A 19,588-nucleotide genomic window follows, 5' to 3' on the forward strand; every position below is an offset into this window, starting at 1 on the left:
TGTATAACAATAATAACAGGACACTACAGGCTGCTCCCCCTGTATAACAATAACAGGACACCACAGGCTGCTCCCCCTGTATAACAATAATAACCGGACACCACAGGCTACTCCCCCTGTATAATAATAACAGGACACCACAGGCTGCTCCCCCTGTATAACAATAACAGGACACCACAGGCTGCTCCCCCTGTATAACAATAATAACAGGACACCACAGGCTACTCCCCCTGTATAATAATAACAGGACACCACAGGCTGCTCCCCCTGTATAACAATAACAGGACACTACAGGCTGCTCCCCCTGTATAACAATAATAACAGGACACCACAGGCTACTCCCCCTGTATAATAATAACAGGACACCACAGGCTGCTCCTCCTGTATAATAATAACAGGACACCACAGGCTGCTCCCCCTGTATAATAATAATAACAGGACACCACAGGCTACTCCCCCTGTATAATAATAACAGGACACCACAGGCTGCTCCCCCTGTATAACAATAACAGGACACCACAGGCTGCTCCCCCTGTATAACAATAATAACAGGACACCACAGGCTACTCCCCCTGTATAATAATAACAGGGCACCACAGGCTGCTCCCCCTGTATAACAATAATAACAGGACACCACAGGCTACTCCCCCTGTATAATAATAACAGGACACCACAGGCTGCTCCCCCTGTATAACAATAATAACAGGACACCATAGGCTGCTCCCCTGTATAATAACAGGACACCACAGTCTGCTCCCCCTGTATAATAATAACAGAACACCACAGGCTGCTCCCCCTGTACAATAATAACAGGACACCACAGGCTGCTCCCCCTGTATAACAATAACAGGACACCACAGGCTGCTCCCCCTGTATAACAATAATAACAGGACACTACAGGCTGCTCCCCCTGTATAACAATAACAGGACACCACAGGCTGCTCCCCCTGTATAACAATAATAACAGGACACCACAGGCTGCTCCCCCTGTATAACAATAACAGGACACCACAGGCTGCTCCCCCTGTATAACAATAATAACAGGACACTACAGGCTGCTCCCCCTGTATAACAATAACAGGACACCACAGGCTGCTCCCCCTGTATAACAATAATAACAGGACACCACAGGCTACTCCCCCTGTACAATAATAACGACACCACAGGCTGCTCCCCCCGTATAACAATAACAGGACACCACAGGCTGCTCCCCCTGTATAACAATAACAGGACACCACAGGCTGCTCCCCCTGTATAACAATAATAACCGGACACCACAGGCTACTCCCCCTGTATAATAATAACAGGACACCACAGGCTGCTTCCCCTGTATAACAATAACAGGACACCACAGGCTGCTCCCCCTGTATAACAATAATAACAGGACACCACAGGCTACTCCCCCTGTATAATAATAACAGGACACCACAGGCTGCTCCCCCTGTATAACAATAACAGGACACTACAGGCTGCTCCCCCTGTATAACAATAATAACAGGACACCACAGGCTACTCCCCCTGTATAATAATAACAGGACACCACAGGCTGCTCCTCCTGTATAATAATAACAGGACACCACAGGCTGCTCCCCCTGTATAATAATAATAACAGGACACCACAGGCTACTCCCCCTGTATAATAATAACAGGACACCACAGGCTGCTCCCCCTGTATAACAATAACAGGACACCACAGGCTGCTCCCCCTGTATAACAATAATAACAGGACACCACAGGCTACTCCCCCTGTATAATAATAACAGGGCACCACAGGCTGCTCCCCCTGTATAACAATAATAACAGGACACCACAGGCTACTCCCCCTGTATAATAATAACAGGACACCACAGGCTGCTCCCCCTGTATAACAATAATAACAGGACACCATAGGCTGCTCCCTGTATAATAACAGGACACCACAGTCTGCTCCCCCTGTATAATAATAACAGAACACCACAGGCTGCTCCCCCTGTACAATAATAACAGGACACCACAGGCTGCTCCCCCTGTATAACAATAACAGGACACCACAGGCTGCTCCCCCTGTATAACAATAATAACAGGACACTACAGGCTGCTCCCCCTGTATAACAATAACAGGACACCACAGGCTGCTCCCCCTGTATAACAATAATAACAGGACACCACAGGCTGCTCCCCCTGTATAACAATAACAGGACACCACAGGCTGCTCCCCCTGTATAACAATAATAACAGGACACTACAGGCTGCTCCCCCTGTATAACAATAACAGGACACCACAGGCTGCTCCCCCTGTATAACAATAATAACAGGACACCACAGGCTACTCCCCCTGTACAATAATAACGACACCACAGGCTGCTCCCCCCGTATAACAATAACAGGACACCACAGGCTGCTCCCCCTGTATAACAATAATAACAGGACACAACAGGCTGCTCCCCCTGTATAACAATAACAGGACACCACAGGCTGCTCCCCCTGTATAACAATAATAACAGGACACCACAGGCTACTCCCCCTGTATAATAATAACAGGACACTACAGGCTGCTCCCCCTGTATAACAATAACAGGACACCACAGGCTGCTCCCCCTGTATAACAATAATAACAGGACACTACAGGCTGCTCCCCCTGTATAACAATAACAGGACACCACAGGCTGCTCCCCCTGTATAACAATAATAACCGGACACCACAGGCTACTCCCCCTGTATAATAATAACAGGACACCACAGGCTGCTCCCCCTGTATAACAATAACAGGACACCACAGGCTGCTCCCCCTGTATAACAATAATAACAGGACACCACAGGCTACTCCCCCTGTATAATAATAACAGGACACCACAGGCTGCTCCCCCTGTATAACAATAACAGGACACTACAGGCTGCTCCCCCTGTATAACAATAATAACAGGACACCACAGGCTACTCCCCCTGTATAATAATAACAGGACACCACAGGCTGCTCCTCCTGTAAAATAATAACAGGACACCACAGGCTGCTCCCCCTGTATAATAATAATAACAGGACACCACAGGCTACTCCCCCTGTATAATAATAACAGGACACCACAGGCTGCTCCCCCTGTATAACAATAACAGGACACCACAGGCTGCACCCCCTGTATAACAATAATAACAGGACACCACAGGCTACCCCCCTGTATAATAATAACAGGACACCACAGGCTGCTCCCCCTGTATAACAATAATAACAGGACACCACAGGCTACTCCCCCTGTATAATAATAACAGGACACCACAGGCTGCTCCCCCTGTATAACAATAATAACAGGACACCACAGGCTGCTCCCCCTGTATAATAATAACAGGACACCATAGGCTGCTCCCCCTGTATAATAATAACAGGACACCACAGTCTGCTCCCCCTGTATAATAATAACAGGACACCACAGGCTGCTCCCCCTGTATAACAATAACAGGACACCACAGGCTGCTCCCCCTGTATAACAATGATAACAGGACACTACAGGCTGCTCCCCCTGTATAACAATAACAGGACACCACAGGCTGCTCCCCCTGTATAACAATAATAACAGGACACCACAGGCTGCTCCCCCTGTATAACAATAACAGGACACCACAGGCTGCTCCCCCTGTATAACAACAATAATTACAGGACACTACAGGCTGCTCCCCCTGTATAACAATAACAGGACACCACAGGCAGCTCCCCCTGTATAACAATAATAACCGGACACCACAGGCTACTCCCCCTGTATAATAATAACAGGACACCACAGGCTGCTCCCCCTGTATAACAATAATAACAGGACACCACAGGCTACTCCCCCTGTATAATAATAACAGGACACCACAGGCTGCTCCCCCTGTATAACAATAACAGGACACCACAGGCTGCTCCCCCTGTATAACAATAATAACAGGACACCACAGGCTACTCCCCCTGTATAATAATAACAGGACACCACAGGCTGCTCCTCCTGTATAATAATAACAGGACACCACAGGCTGCTCCCCCTGTATAATAATAATAACAGGACACCACAGGCTACTCCCCCTGTATAATAATAACAGGACACCACAGGCTGCTCCCCCTGTATAACAATAACAGGACACCACAGGCTGCTCCCCCTGTATAACAATAATAACAGGACACCACAGGCTACTCCCCCTGTATAATAATAACAGGACACCACAGGCTGCTCCCCCTGTATAACAATAATAACAGGACACCACAGGCTACTCCCCCTGTATAATAATAACAGGACACCACAGGCTGCTCCCCCTGTATATCAATAATAACAGGACACCACAGGCTGCTCCCCCTGTATAATAATAACAGGACACCATAGGCTGCTCCCCTGTATAATAACAGGACACCACAGTCTGCTCCCCCTGTATAATAATAACAACAGAACACCACAGGCTGCTCCCCCTGTATAATAATAACAGGACACCACAGGCTGCTCCACCTGTATAATAATAACAGGACACCACAGGCTGCTCCCCCTGTATAATAATAACAGGACACCACAGGCTGCTCCCCCTGTATAATAATAACAGGACATCACAGGCTGCTCCCCTTGTATAATAATAACAGGACATCACAGGCTGCTCCCCCTGTATAATAATAACAGGACACCACAGGCTGCTCCCCCTGTATATTAATAACAGGACACCACAGGCTGCTCCCCCTGTATAATAATAACAGGACACCACAGGCTGCTCCCCCTGTATAATAATAATAACAGGACACCACAGGCTGCTCCCCCTGTATAATAATAACAGGACACCACAGGCTGCTCCCCCTGTATAATAATAACAGGACACCATAGGCTGCTCCCCCTGTATAATAATAACAGGACACCACAGGCTGCTCCCCCAGTATAATAATAACAGGACATTACAGGCTGCTCCACCTGTATAATAATAACAGGACACCACAGGCTGCCCCCCCTGTATAATAATAATAATAGGACACCACAGGCTGCTCCTCCTGTATAATACTTTAAATTTGCAATTAACAGAAAGAAGCCTCTCCAGCACTGGTTTGGTATTATTGATTATATTTAATAATCTTTTAGTCCCACCTCCGATATGCGAGGCCGCTGGGCAGGAAGCGCTTCTGATTTTTAAAACACTGGCCAAACGCTGATTGATAATCAGCATGCGGCAAGTGTTTTCAAACCCAGCAGCGCTTCCCGCGCCGCCGCCCGGCAGATAGCGCTAGTTATTTCCTAATCATTAGTGCAGCTTAATACACAGCGCCGCAGGTACCCCCGTGGCATGGACCCCCCTGCCCGCTCCTGCCAGCTACACTCACCTCTGCACCTCCGCTGCCGCCTCCAGTGGCCGGCGCCCTAGTGGTGGAAGTCACATAAGTGAGTTCTGAGGTGCTGCACACTACTTAGGGTAATAGACGATATGGTACTTGTTTCCTAGCACGGCACCAGCGATTTTTATCTTAAGCATCGGGACCAAAAAAATTGCGTCGATCGCTTCGCATGCGACGCAATTTTTACATTGGAATCAATGTAAAATGGTCCCTGAGACCATTTTACCATTGGGCCCAATGTTAAAAGCCCCTGAAACCCCAATTTTAATTGCATAGCCCCCCTCATGGGTGAAATGCCCCCCCATTGTTAACGCCACCCCACGATGAATGCCAACCCGAAGCGCGGCGAGGGGCGGCAGTACGCGTCCTCCAACCTTTTCATACCCCCACTATCCACGTCGGTGTGGAGTTGATTTTACATAGTGTGGCAAGCGCAGCGAGCCACCGAGCCCGAAGGGTGGCGAGCGGACGCGGATTACTTCACAGGTATTACGCGTCCGCTCGCCACACTTCGGGCTCGCCACACTATGTAAAATCAACTCCACGCCGACGTGGATAGTGGGGGTATGAAAAGGTCGGAGGACGCGTACCGCTGCGCTCGCCGCGCTTCGAGTTGGCGTCAATAGTGGGGGGGCATACAATGAAAAATGGGGTCTGGGGGCCATTTAACATTGTACCCTATGTAAAATCGCGTTGATCGCATCGCATGCCATTATAATGGGCCGCGATGGACGTGATCAACGCGATTTTCTCTTTGCCGGCAATAAAGGCTGGTAATTGACAGAAAATCACATCCATCGCGCTGATCGCATACCTTAAGTACCTTAACTTAAGGTATACGATTAACCCCGACGGGCGCCGTGCTAGGAAACAAGTACCGACGATATATATATATATGATAGAACGCAGGGGCACTAGGACACAACTGGATCCAAAACATCATTTTTAGTTGCATTACATTTTATATATTTAAAATGGAGAAATATCTAAAAGATAGAAGTGAGAATAAGTATAAAGATAAGTGTATAAAGTGTGATGTCAGCGGTGCTGGTTAATTGACAGTATTAGAGTATATTATTATCATGTCACACCGGTGACACTAATGTGATATAATACTGATAATACAAGTGTTGAGTTTCCCTATAGTAACTAGCTGATTTACAATGAGTATCTCAGATGATCAAATGGTCAATGATTTAGCAGCAACAGAAATCTTGGGGCCCCATACACTAATATATTTGGGGCCCCCCACCCCCCTCAAGCTAGTAGTGGTGTGGAGCAGGGTGGGAGTATTTGGTGGCAAGAAGGACCATATAATGGCTGCCCCCAGTGCAGACAGCCTCACCTCTGGGGACATAACGGAGAAGGAGGCATGGAGGATCAGAGAGAGGGGGGGTGGGGCAGGGCTCAGAGAAAAGGGGGCATGGAGGATCAGAGGGGGGGGGGGGGGGGGCAGGACTCAGAGAGAAGGGGACATATAGGATCAGAGAGAGGGGGGTGGGGCAGGGCTCAGAGAGAAGGGGGCATGGAGGATCAGAGAGAGGGGGGGTGGGGCAGGGCTCAGAGAGAAGGGGGCATGGAGGATCAGAGGGGGGGGGGGCAGGACTCAGAGAGAAGGGGACATATAGGATCAGAGAGAGGGGGGTGGGGCAGGGCTCAGAGAGAAGGGGGCATGGAGGATCAGAGAGAGGGGGGGATGGGGCAGGGCTCAGAGAGAAGGAGGCATGGAGGATCAGAGAGAGGGAGCAGGTATCAGAGAGAAATGCAGGTGTACCTGCAGCAAGATGTGATGGTCAGACGATCCTGCAGTTTGCTAGCAGTGCGTATTGGGTAATTGATTTCTTTGGCCTGGAATGAGACGGGAACTAGTGGGGGCTGCGGAGATGGAGCTTCACTGTCCAGTGTCCAGCCGGCCCGGCCCTTATAGTCACGCTGCGCTTTCTTACTTATTAGATTAAAAGCCTGTACACAATCTATGGTCAATATATTTAATTGGCCAGCAAAGACACGTGTTTCATATGGAACACGCATGTAGAACTTCACTGCTCCATATGGAACACGCATTTAGCGTTCCACCATTAACATAACCACCCCCTGGAAGATAATGGCAGGGTAATATGCTGTATATGACAAAAACACTGGATTGGCCCACGGATGGTCATCCACTTGCACTTTGGTTGACTGATTAGCCTGTGAGCCAATTAAACCATGGGGGCAGGGCATTGTGGGTGCCGGGGGTCTTGGCACTTTAAAAAAAACTAAACAGAAAAACATTGTTTTTTTCTGTTCCATCAATGGAGGGAAACCATCTGGTTCTCCCCCCATCGATGGCAACAGTATTAGACATCGGTCATAAACCATCGATGAATTCAAATCACTGATGGTCGATGGCCATCCCTAGCAGACAGCTCATTCCTGCGTTGGGAGCTCTGGTGTGAACACACTCTTATCACTTGATCACTGTAAGTACATGTAGGACAATGGAGCACTATCATCACTGTTATATATATTGTGTATGTGTTATATGTATTTATTAGGCATTTTTTGGGATAATAATATCAAGGTCATAAAATATTAAATTGACTTTACATTATATTTATGGGTAGAATTATTGGACAAATGTATCACTTTTTTCTATATAATATTTATCCTTTTCGATTACACAATTGATCAATGAATGAATTACAAAGCACATTTGTCACTTCATTTCACGTCTGTTTCCTGGCTCTACATATGTACAATTATATATGGGCCCCTCTGTTATTAATAGGTTCGCACAACTATTCTGCAGTTATCACTCTTAAGGATCTGACGTCAGTCCAATAAAAGGACCCGCTAAAAGCTCCTATTTCACATGAGAACTACCCGAAATGGAAGGTCACATCTGTGCTACCAGTTACGTTCTACTTGTGGTTCATCTGAATATCGTGAGACGACGATCTTGTGATATTTGTTTTTCAGAGTATTAAAACATATGACAAAACTATAAACACATTGATAAATATCCATTCCTAAGAGGAGACGCCCCTGTGACATGTGATAGGTATGTAATGCCCGTTGTAACTGTACTCATATTTCATACTATAGACAGAATCCTGATGTATAGTTTGGTGTGAATTACCTACCGGATCTTTTATAAGGTAATTACTCCTAGATTCTCCCCCCCCCCACATCATATTTCTACATAAAGTCATCTTTCCATTTGGTTACTAATTAAGAATAAATTGTAGTCTCCCACCTCTTCTGTCGCATCTCTATATGTTCATTCTTTTATGTACCTGTTTGACATTTGTTTATATACTATTACAGTCTCCAATATCAATCACATTGTTTTGTCCATCTAAGAAGGATTTTGTCAGAAAGAATGAACTAGAATAAACCCCATTGTTTTGTACATTTACCCCTGATGAAGTCATGTTCGATGAAACGCGTTGGGTTCCATATTCTCTGATGATCGCATTGCCGTCAGCCTGTAGACGGTCGTCATCTTCATATACTTATGTCAGAATGCCGATTATACGTGAACATTTGTTTATTGTACCATTTTTATCAGTGTAATTGTTTTTACTGTAGAGTTTTTTTTTTTAATCATGACTTTTTATTGAAAAATTTTCACAAATATATGTGGTACAGAAAGGGGGAAACATTAAGGGAGCCAGGTACAGATAATACACAACTGAGGCCCAGTCGGCCCTTTACCAAATCCACCAACATAACAAAACAGGGTACTTGTGAGTTATCCGGGCTGCCGATTTTGTCCTTAAGTTTGGTTAACTTAAGGACACCCGACCGACGCGATGCCCACGATTTAGCTCCAAATCGGGGGCATCGCGTCGGTCGTGGCCGTTATAAGGGGCCGCGACGCGATGCCCCCGATTTCCCATAGACAGTAATGTTAAAAGACACGATATCGGGGGCATCGCGTCGGTCGTGGCCGTTATAAGGGGCCGCGACGCGATGCCCACGATTTCCCATAGACAGTAATGTTAAAAGACGCGATGGACCCGATTTCCCATAGACAGCAATGTTAAAATAAAATTACAATGTGAAATTGGGCAATATGTTTTTAAAAAAAATGTTTCATGGCCCCCCACCACCGTTAATGCCACCCCGCTATTGACGCCAACCCGAAGCGTGGCGAGCGCAGCGAGCCCGCGAGGGGCAGCAGTACGCGTCCTCCGACCTTTTCATGCCCTACTATCCACTAGGGCGTGGAGTGAGAATAGAATAGTGTGGCGAGCGCAGCGAGCCACCGAGCCCGAAGCGTGGCGAGCCCCGCGAGGGGACGCGGACACCTGTGAAGCCCGCAAGGGCACGCGGATACCTGTGAAGGTGTCCGCGTCCGCTCGCCACGCTTCGGGCTCGGTGGCTCGCTGCGCTCGCCACACTATTCTATTCTCACTCCACGCCCTAGTGGATAGTAGGGCATGAAAAGGTCGGAGGACGCATATCGCTGCGCTCGCCACGCTTCGGGTTGGCGTCAATAGCGGGGTGGCGTTAACGGTGGTGGGGGGCCATGAAACATTTTTTTTTAAAAACATATTGGCCAATTTCACATTGTAATTTTATTTTAACATTGCTGTCTATGGGAAATCGGGTCCATCGCGTCTTTTAACATTACTGTCTATGGGAAATCGTGTCGGAAATCGGGTCCATCGTGTCTTTTAACATTACTGTCTATGGGAAATCGTGGGCATCGCGTCGCGGCTCCTTATAACGGCCACGACCGACGCGATGCCCACGATTTCGGGCGCGATGAAAAAATCGGCAGCCCGGATAACTCACAAGTACCCAAAACAGTTATTATATAATACTGATCATCCCCAATCTTAGTGCAGGGAATGTAATACAGAGAAGTCAGTAGGGGAGCTGTATATAGTCCAGTGTCCCATACGTTCTTTATATAGGTCCCAGCCAAACCACTTCATTAGAACAGAAGATGGAGAGGAGCAATATTTGGCCCCAGTAGTTTTCAACATGTAGTGTTCATGTATATTATTCTGAATAACTACCAACGATGGGATCGCTGCCGATTTCCAAAGCTGAGCAATCAAGATGTGTCCCATAACATATTTATTTATTAACAGTTTCTTATATAGCGCATACATATTCCGCAGCGCTTTACAGAGATTATTTGACCATTCACATCAGTCCCTGCCCCAGTGGAGCTAAAAATCTATATTCCCTACCACATGTACGCGCACACAGACATTCTAGGCATTCTTTTGTTAGAAGCCAATTGACCTACCAGTATATTTTTGGATTGTGGGAGGAAACCGGAGTACCCGGAGTAAACCCACGCAAGCAGGGGGAGAATATACAAACTCCACACATTCTCCATGGTAGGAATCGAACCCATGACCTCAGCACTGTGAGGCAGTAATGTAACCATTACACCAGTGGTTCCCAACCCTGGTCCTCAAGGACCCCCAACAGTGCACATTTTCCAGGTCTCCTCACCGACTCACAAGTGATATAATTAGCTCCAGCTGTGGATATTTTAAATTGTGCCTGAATAATGAGTGCACCTGCTGGGTGACCTGGTAAACATGCACTGTTGGGGGTACTTGAGGACCAGGGTCGGGAACCACTGCCTTACACCATCCGTACTGCCCCTATCTCCAATAGACAAAAGGTATATAAAATAATGCTATATTGGGGTCTACAGGAATGGTCACACCTATAATTGAACTTATCATCTGGAACACCTCTTATCAACCCGGTTTACCTCTGCCAATGTCCAAGGGCACCAAGAGACAAACAAGCAACCGGCGACAACGAGGGGAGATCAAGAGCGCTCAAAAATTTAGCTAATGTCTATCTTAGCAGGTTGACTGGTGAAGGAACCATCCTTTATATTATAGAGCTTAGAATAATAAGAGTCAAAAACTTTCATGCCCTTGTCTGAATCGTTTCCTTTGCTTCCCCCCCCCTCTTTTCTAGCCAACAGCCTGCCGGTGCGGTTCTTGTATACACAGAACCTCTGATTAAGTCTATTAAGGTTACGTTGAGCCTCATCTAAATAAAATACACTCACTTTATCTGTGCAGCACTTAATGACTTAAATAAATCAGTATCATGAGGGTGAGTTTTATGCTCAAGTTCAAGTTTAGCAACTTCGGATTCTGCCTGTTCAAACTTGAGCCTATAGTCTTTCTTCTGTATCGCAGACCCCTAATCACGCATTTAAGACAGCACCAAAAGTTAAAACTGAAATAGCAATCAAGGGAAGACTGGATGGCTTGCTCAGCCTCTAATTGGGTGAGACTTTGTTTTCCCAAGTGCCAGGGGTTGTACGCCTCTTCCAAATGTAACACACAATAAGTAACGGTAAGTGATCTGACCATGTCATAGGGAGAATAGCAATCTTAGTGATAGATGAAAGTGTCCATTTGTCAGCTAAAGCAAGATCTGTTCTAGAAGACATACCATGAATATAAAATGTGAACGCCGTATATCAAACAAATCGTATTCAGCTAATAACTGGAGAAAACCCTTTGCAGAATCAGGGGGGGCAGCGACTGGAGAGCTGAGGAGAGTTCTTTGTATTAAATGCTCGAAGTTTGTTTGGGATAATGGTTTATTAAATATTCATATAACAGCGCACTCTGGTTAATTAGTAAATATTTTTATTGATAATTTCTTACTTTGATAGACACAAGAATGGATACAGTGTAAATGATGGATAATCAAATGTAATGTATATTATAATGCTCAATGAATGCAAATACATTGATGTATTCTATTTCTGCACACCTTTATACTAAATGTGATGTTATTATATTTCATCTTTTGTACCCCGCGTACGATATTTGTACACTATAAAAATTACTTTACAAAAACAAGAGTAACCCACAACAGCCCCGACCAAACGTTTTGAGAATGGCAGTTTGTATATACCGCACAATGTTCTGGAGAGTGGTCAGATGAATTGCAGATAGTTGCATAGTCCCCCTTTGCCATGACAATAAACACAACATATACACTGCATTTCCGCCCTGCCACAGAAGGACCAGCCGACATCATGTCAGTGATTCTCTCATTGACACAGGTGAGAGTGTTGACGAGGACAAGGCTGGAGGTGACTCGGTAATGCTGACTGAGGTAGAATAAGACTGGTAGCTTTAAATGGAGGGTGGTGCTTGAAATCATTGTTCTTCCTCTGTTAACCATGGTCACCTGGAAGGAACCACGTGCAGTCATCACTGCTTTGCACAAAAAGGGCTTCACAGGCAAGTATAGATTTCCCCCCTCAATCAACTATTTATGAGATCATCATGTTCTTCAAGTAGAGAGGTTCAAAAGTTGTGAAGGTGGCATCAGGGCACCGAAGAATGTCCAGCAAGTGCCAGGACCACCTCCTAAAGTTGATTCAGTTGCAGGATTGGGGCACCACCAGTGCCGAGCTTGCTCAGGAATGGCAGGTGTGAGTGCATGTGTACGCACAGTGAGGCAAAAATATTTGGATTATGGCCTGGTGTGTCACAAAGGGAAAACATCAGGGACGGATTGATATTCTGCAAAAGGTACTGGGATTGGAATGCTGGCGTCTGGACTAAAGTAATTTTCTCTGATGAGTCCCCTGTCAAGATGGTTTGTTGTATCTGGTAAAACGCTTGTCCAGAGAAGGTAAGGGCTACATCACTCCTGTGTCATGCCTAGTAACACATCCTGAGGTTACTCAAGTTTAGGGTGGCTTCTAAGCACCCAGGGAGTGGGCTCAATCACATTCTGCCCAAGAACATGGCTATGTATAAGGAAAGGGACAAGAGCAACTTCTCCCAGTCATCCGAGACCGGTCTGGTGAGGAACATGCCTTCTCCAGCATGACGGAGCACCTCGCCACAAGGCAAAAGTGAAAAAGAGGTGGCTCCGGGAACAAAACCTGAAAATGATGGGTCCATGGCAAGGAAACTCCCCAGACCTTAATCCCATTGAGAACTTGTGGCCAATCCTCAAGAGTCGGGTGGGCAATACTAGGCAAACATCAGTCAGTATGTGGCATGGAAGGTGATTGACAGCTACCAAGGCCAATTACAGTACTTCACAGCACTGATGTCATAAATTCCAATCACACCATGACCCTGTCTGGAGTTTGTATATTCTCCCTGTACTTGCATGGATTTTCTCTGGGTACTCCAGTTTCCTCCCATGCTCTAAACATTTACATCGGCTCCTAACAAAAATGACCCCTAGCGTGTAAGTAAATGGGCAGACTACAAGGGTCATGTGGTTGTCTGCCATCAAATTCTACATTTAAAGATGTAATTAAAACATCCTTTACTCAGAAAATGTGACTTCTCTCATGTTTAATAAGTTGAGATTTTCGTGTAAAACATTTTCCACACTCCGAGCAAGGAAATAGCTTCTCATTTGTGTGTCTTCTCTCATGTTCAACAAGCTGTGATTTGTACGTAAAACATTTCCCACACTCAGCACATGGAAACGGCTTCTCACCTGTGTGTAGTCTCTGATGTATAACAAGATTTGGTTTTAGTGTAAAACATTTCCCACACTCAGAGCATGGAAATAAACCTTCACCTGTGTGCATTTTCTGATGTGTAACAAGAGATGATTTTTGTGAAAAAGAACTTCCACACTCAGAACATGTAAATGGTTTCTCACCTGTGTGACATCTCTGATGTATAACCAGATTTGATTTCAATGTAAAACATTTCTTACACTCAGAGCAAGGAAATAGCTTCTCATTTGTGTGTCTTCTCTCATGTTCAACAAGCTGTGATTTGTACGTAAAACATTTCCCACACTCAGCACATGGAAACGGCTTCTCACCTGTGTGTAGTCTCTGATGTATAACAAGATTTGGTTTCAGTGTAAAACATTTCCCACACTCAGAGCATGGAAATAAACCTTCACCTGTGTGCATTTTCTGATGTGTAACAAGAGATGATTTTTGTGAAAAAGAACTTCCACACTCAGAACATGTAAATGGTTTCTCACCTGTGTGACATCTCTGATGTATAACCAGATTTGATTTCAATGTAAAACATTTCCCACACTCAGAGCATGGAAATGGCTTCTCACCTGTGTGACTTCTCTTATGTCTTATAAGATATGTTTTGTTTGTAAAACATTTCCCACATTCAGGACATGGAAATGGTTTCTCACCCGTATGACGTCTCTGATGTACAACAAGAAGTGATTTTTGTGTAAAACATTTTCCACACACAGAACATGAAAATGGCTTCTCACCTGTGTGAATTCTCTGATGTATAATAACATGTGATTTTTTTGGAAAACATTTTCCACAGTCAGAACATGGAAATGGATTATTTCCTGTGTGAGTTCTCTCATGTTCAACAAGACAGGATTTCTTTGTAAAACATTTTCCGCACACAGAACACAGAAATGGTGTCTCACCTGTGTGACTTCTCTCATGTACAACAAGACTTGATTTATGAGAATAACATTTCCCACACACAGAACATGGAAACGGCCTCTCATCTGTGTGACTTTTCAAATGTATAATAAAATGTGATTTCTTTGGAAAACATTTCCCACACTCAGAACATGTAAATGACTTCTCACCTGTGTGAATCCTCTTATGTACAACAAGATATGATTTCCGCTTAAAACATTTCCCACACACAGAACATATTAATGGCTTCTTATCTGCCTTAGGCAGCTGATAAGTAATAAGTGGTGTGCTCTGAGTAAAACATTTTACATCTTCAGAACTGGATAACATATCTACTCCAAGAGCTGTGATAGAGGGACCAATAACTGAGGACTCAGTAGAACATTTCTCACGGTTGTTATTATCTTCTATTTCACAATATGAGGATACAGTGTGACGTTCAGCCAATAGATTTCTTCTGTTACATCCATCTACAGGGAAAGAGAAACATATATGTAAATTACTATACTAGACTAACTCTTTGGCCGCCATAACCAGCGTCTCATTTCTTCTGCATGAGATAGGCAGGATAAAGCTCACAAACCCAGAGGGTAAACCCATGACCTCCTCCCTACCTTCTTTGTCTCCAGTGATTTCCCAAACTAGTTAAAAAAATGTAAAATACCTGCAAAGTATGTTGGGCTTCCATGGGGGCTTTCAGAGAAACAAAATCACCAGGTAACCTTTTATTTATTTTTTTTAGACTCCATGTTTAATGGGATGTACCAAGGTAGTTCATATGGTGAGGGGGATGTCAAGCAATTGACCACTAAAGCAATCCTGTGTTAGATATCTTGCTGCTCCATTACTTGTACCATTGTCTTTCCACAATGTGTAATTGTGTATCTACACCAGGGATGGTAATTGTGTATCTACACCTTTGGCTCTCCAGCTGTTGTTGAACTACACATCTCAGCATGCCCTGCAACAGTTTCAGGAATGTCAAATAGCAAAACTCTAGCAAGGCATGCTGGGATGTGTAATTCAACAACAGCTGGAGGGCCTAAGGTTCCCCATCCCTGATCTACACAATTGCACCTTAATTAAACTTTTAGGCGTAACGTACGTCGGTCTGCATCATTGGGTAATATCTAGGCGAAACGTACGTCAGGCTACATCATTGGGACAAGTCTAGGGGAAACGTACGTCAGGCTACATCATTGGGACAAGTCTAGGGGAAACGTACGTCAGGCTACATCATTGGGACAAGTCTAGGGGAAACGTACGTCAGGCTACATCATTGGGACAAGTCTAGGGGAAACGTACGTCAGGCTACATCATTGGGACAAGTCTAGGGGAAACGTACGTCAGGCTACATTATTGGGTCATGTCTACATAAAACGTAGGCTACATCATTAGGTCACGTCTAGAGGAAAGGTATGTCGGGCTACATCATTGGGTCAGGTCTAGGGAAAATGTACATCGGGCTACATCATTGGGTCACTCCAAGGTGAAACGTATGTCGGGCTACATCATTGGGTAATTTCTAGGAGATACATACATTTGGCTACATCATCAGGTCACGTCTAGGCTACATCATTGGGTAATGTCTAGGTGAAACGTACGTCTAGGCTACATCATTGGGTAATGTCTAGGTGAAACATAGGCTACATCATTAGGTCACGTCTAGAGGAAAAATATGTCGGGCTACAACATTGGGTCACATCTAGGGAAAATGCACCTCGGGCTACAACACTGGATCACGTCTAGAGGAAACATACGTCAGGCTACATCATTGGGTCACGCCAAGGTAAAACGTATGTCGGCCTACATCATTAGGTAATTTCTAGGAGATACATACATCGGGCTACATCATCAGGTCACGTCTAGGTGATACGTACTTCAGGCTACATCATTGGCCGACATAATTGGGTCAAGCCTAGGTGAAACGCGCGCCGGATTGTCGGGCTACATAATTGGGTCACGTCTAGGTGATACATACATCAGGCTACATCATCAGGTCACGTCTAGGTGAAACATATGTCAGGCTACATCATTGGATCATGTCTAGGTGATATGTATGTCATCTACATCATTGGGTCTAGGTGAAATGTACGTAGGCTACATCATTGGGTCGCGTCTTGGTTAAACGTATGTCAGGCTACATCATTGGGTCACGTCTAGGTGATATGTATGTCGGACTACATCATTGGTTTGCGTCTAGGCAAAATATATGTCGGGCTATATCATCTGGTCACAGAGTGCCCACATGACTCGCTACAGCCCTTTCAAGTCTTTGCCATTCAGAGAATCGCTCTCCGACACAGATGCATCCGGCTCTCTGCTCTTGGACCAAGCTTTGAATGCCACCATGTATCATCTCCACATCACTTCATCTGTCACCTCTTCACAGAGATATTGCAGCACGTGTGGCAGTACGATCTACCCAGCACTCCTCCTTTACATCAGGACAATCAACAGGCCCCTGCTATTGGATACTTCCCATGCCATCCCATGCTCTCCAGCTGTTGTGAAACTACAAGTACCAGCACACCATTAGGGAATGGTAGATTTGTGGTAAGGAATGATGGGATGTGTAGTTTTACAACTGCTGGAGCCACAGGATGGCCAGACCTGGTTTAAGAGTTCATTCAGAAGGGAGAGGCTGTTTAATGTTTTATTATACCCTCACTAGTTCCTGTGTAGACTTCCTTTTATCCATAATAGTCTATTGAGATACATAGCCTTTTTGGAAAATGCTCCTACTGTTGCTTGGTGTAAAAATGACTGCTGGCAAGTAGGTGGTACTTGAAATACAACCATATAAGAAGTCTTGATATATAAACTTACATAACTTGAAACAAGGCCTATCAAGTCTCCACTGACCGATAACCAGATTCGGAGTGCAAAGCCCATCCAAGAAGTCGCATGCTGAATGACCCTGGATGTTATGAGGCAGAAGATGCTAGTTTTGGTAGTAATTATGACATCTAAAAGCTCATGGACTGATGGGGTCGTGTTGGTTCTGAAGAAAAATGGGACTAAATGGTTTTGTGTGGATTATCACAAATTAAATGAAGTAACCACAGTGCGGGTAGGAAACTGGTCAGATCTCTGGGCTGGTAACAGTGACATGATGTGAGGAGGAGAGCAGGAGTAAAATAGGGGCTGATGGCTGCTGATGTATGAGATACACCAGAGAGTGCAGGGAGGAGACTGGTCAGATCTCTGGGCTGGTAACACACAGTGATATGATGTGAGGGGGAGAGCAGGAGTATAATAGGGGCTGATGGATCCTGATGTATGAGATACACCAGAGAGTGCGGGGAGGAGACTGGTCAGATCTCTGGGCTGGTAACACACAGTGACATGATGTGAGGAGGAGAGCAGGAGTATAATAGGGGCTGATGACTCCCGATGTATGAGATACACCAGAGAGTGCGGGAAGTAGACTGGTCAGATCTCGGGGCATAATGTGAGGGGGAGAGAGCATGAGTATAATAGGGGATGATGGCTCCTGACTCCCCCACTGGGTAGATACCTTTCCCCAATTAGTCTGTATGAACAAAGGAAGTTATGGGATAAGAGCTGTAGTGACTTATATGTATAAATTGTTTATTACTTACCTATGCTGATATCTGTAGGGATTTCCTCTTCCTTAAAATGCTGATCACCCCTCACATATGTGTCTTCTACTCCCTCTATATCTTCTACCTTAATATTATTCACTTTTTTGCCCTAAATACAGACAATAATAAACACATTAAATAAAGGTTAATTTCAATATTTGAGTGCAAACATAAGATTATCGGTGTATAAGACACAGCTTCTCTTCAGATCATATAGTGACAGTCACATTGGTATATTGGGGAGACCCTAAATCCCACCTACCTGATCCTTCTGTGGGGTCCTGTGATTCTCCTCTGTACAATCCTGGGAATACAGAGGAAGGGGACATCTCTTTTGGGTATTCCTGTTACTGGGCCCATCTGTGGGAGACATGCAGTGACTGAGTACATTGTATATATGTGATTATCCTGGGAATACAGAGGACGGGGACATCTCTCTGGGGTATCTCTGTTACTGGGCCATCTGTAGGAGACACACAGTGACTGAGGACATTGTATATATGTGATTATCCTGGGAATACATAGGACGGGGACATCTCTCTGGGGTATTCCTGTTACTGGGCCCATCTGTAGGAGACACACAGTGACTGAGGACATGGTATATATGTGATTATCCTGGGAATACAGAGGACGGGGACATCTCTCTGTTACTGGGCCCATCTGTAGGAGACACACAGTGACTGAGGACATTGTATATATGTGATTATCCTGGGAAAACAGAGGACAGGGACATCTCTCTGGGGTATTCCTGTTACTGGCCCATCTGTAGGAGACACACAGTGACTGAGGACATGGTATATATGTGATTATCCTGGGAATACAGAGGACGGGGACATCTCTCTGGGGTATTCCTGTTACTGGGCCCATCTGTAGGAGACACGCAGTGACTGAGGACATGGTATATATGTGATTATCCTGGGAATACAGAGGACGGGGACATCTCTCTGGGGTATTCCTGTTACTGGGCCCATCTGTAGGAGACACACAGTGACTGAGGACATTGTATATATGTGATTATCCTGGGAATACAGAGGACGGGGACATCTCTCTGGGGTATTCCTGTTACTGGGCCCATCTGTAGGAGACACGCAGTGACTGAGGACATGGTATATATGTGATTATCCTGGGAATACAGAGGACGGGGACATCTCTCTGGGGTATTCCTGTTACTGGGCCCATCTGTAGGAGACACGCAGTGACTGAGGACATGGTATATATGTGATTATCCTGGGAATACAGAGGACGGGGACATCTCTCTGGGGTATTCCTGTTACTGGGCCCATCTGTAGCAGA

The 19,588-nt window shown here is 45.3% G+C and overlaps 2 protein-coding genes across 4 annotated transcripts in view; one reads left to right on the forward strand and one right to left on the reverse strand.

The window, feature by feature from the left end:
- The window catches only part of LOC146009826 (uncharacterized), a 426,905-nt gene that overhangs the window by 58,451 nt on the left and 348,866 nt on the right, over window positions 1–19,588 (forward strand). The window lies entirely within an intron of this gene.
- LOC146009824 (uncharacterized) overlaps window positions 10,089–19,588 on the reverse strand; it is a 163,849-nt gene continuing 154,349 nt past the window's right edge. For all 3 annotated transcript variants that reach the window (XM_083150335.1, XM_083150336.1, XM_083150337.1), the window contains 3 exons: window positions 18,558–18,655; window positions 18,293–18,404; window positions 10,089–15,157 (listed from right to left, as the gene is read on the reverse strand). In XM_083150335.1, coding sequence (XP_083006461.1) covers window positions 13,593–15,157; window positions 18,293–18,404; window positions 18,558–18,655 — 1,775 coding nt within the window. In that variant the 3' untranslated portion in view covers window positions 10,089–13,592. The remainder of the gene's footprint in view (window positions 15,158–18,292; window positions 18,405–18,557; window positions 18,656–19,588) is intronic.

This window comes from Crinia signifera, chromosome 6 (assembly GCF_055691185.1).
Source record: "Crinia signifera chromosome 6, ASM5569118v1, whole genome shotgun sequence".
Taxonomy (NCBI): Eukaryota; Metazoa; Chordata; class Amphibia; order Anura; family Myobatrachidae; genus Crinia; species Crinia signifera.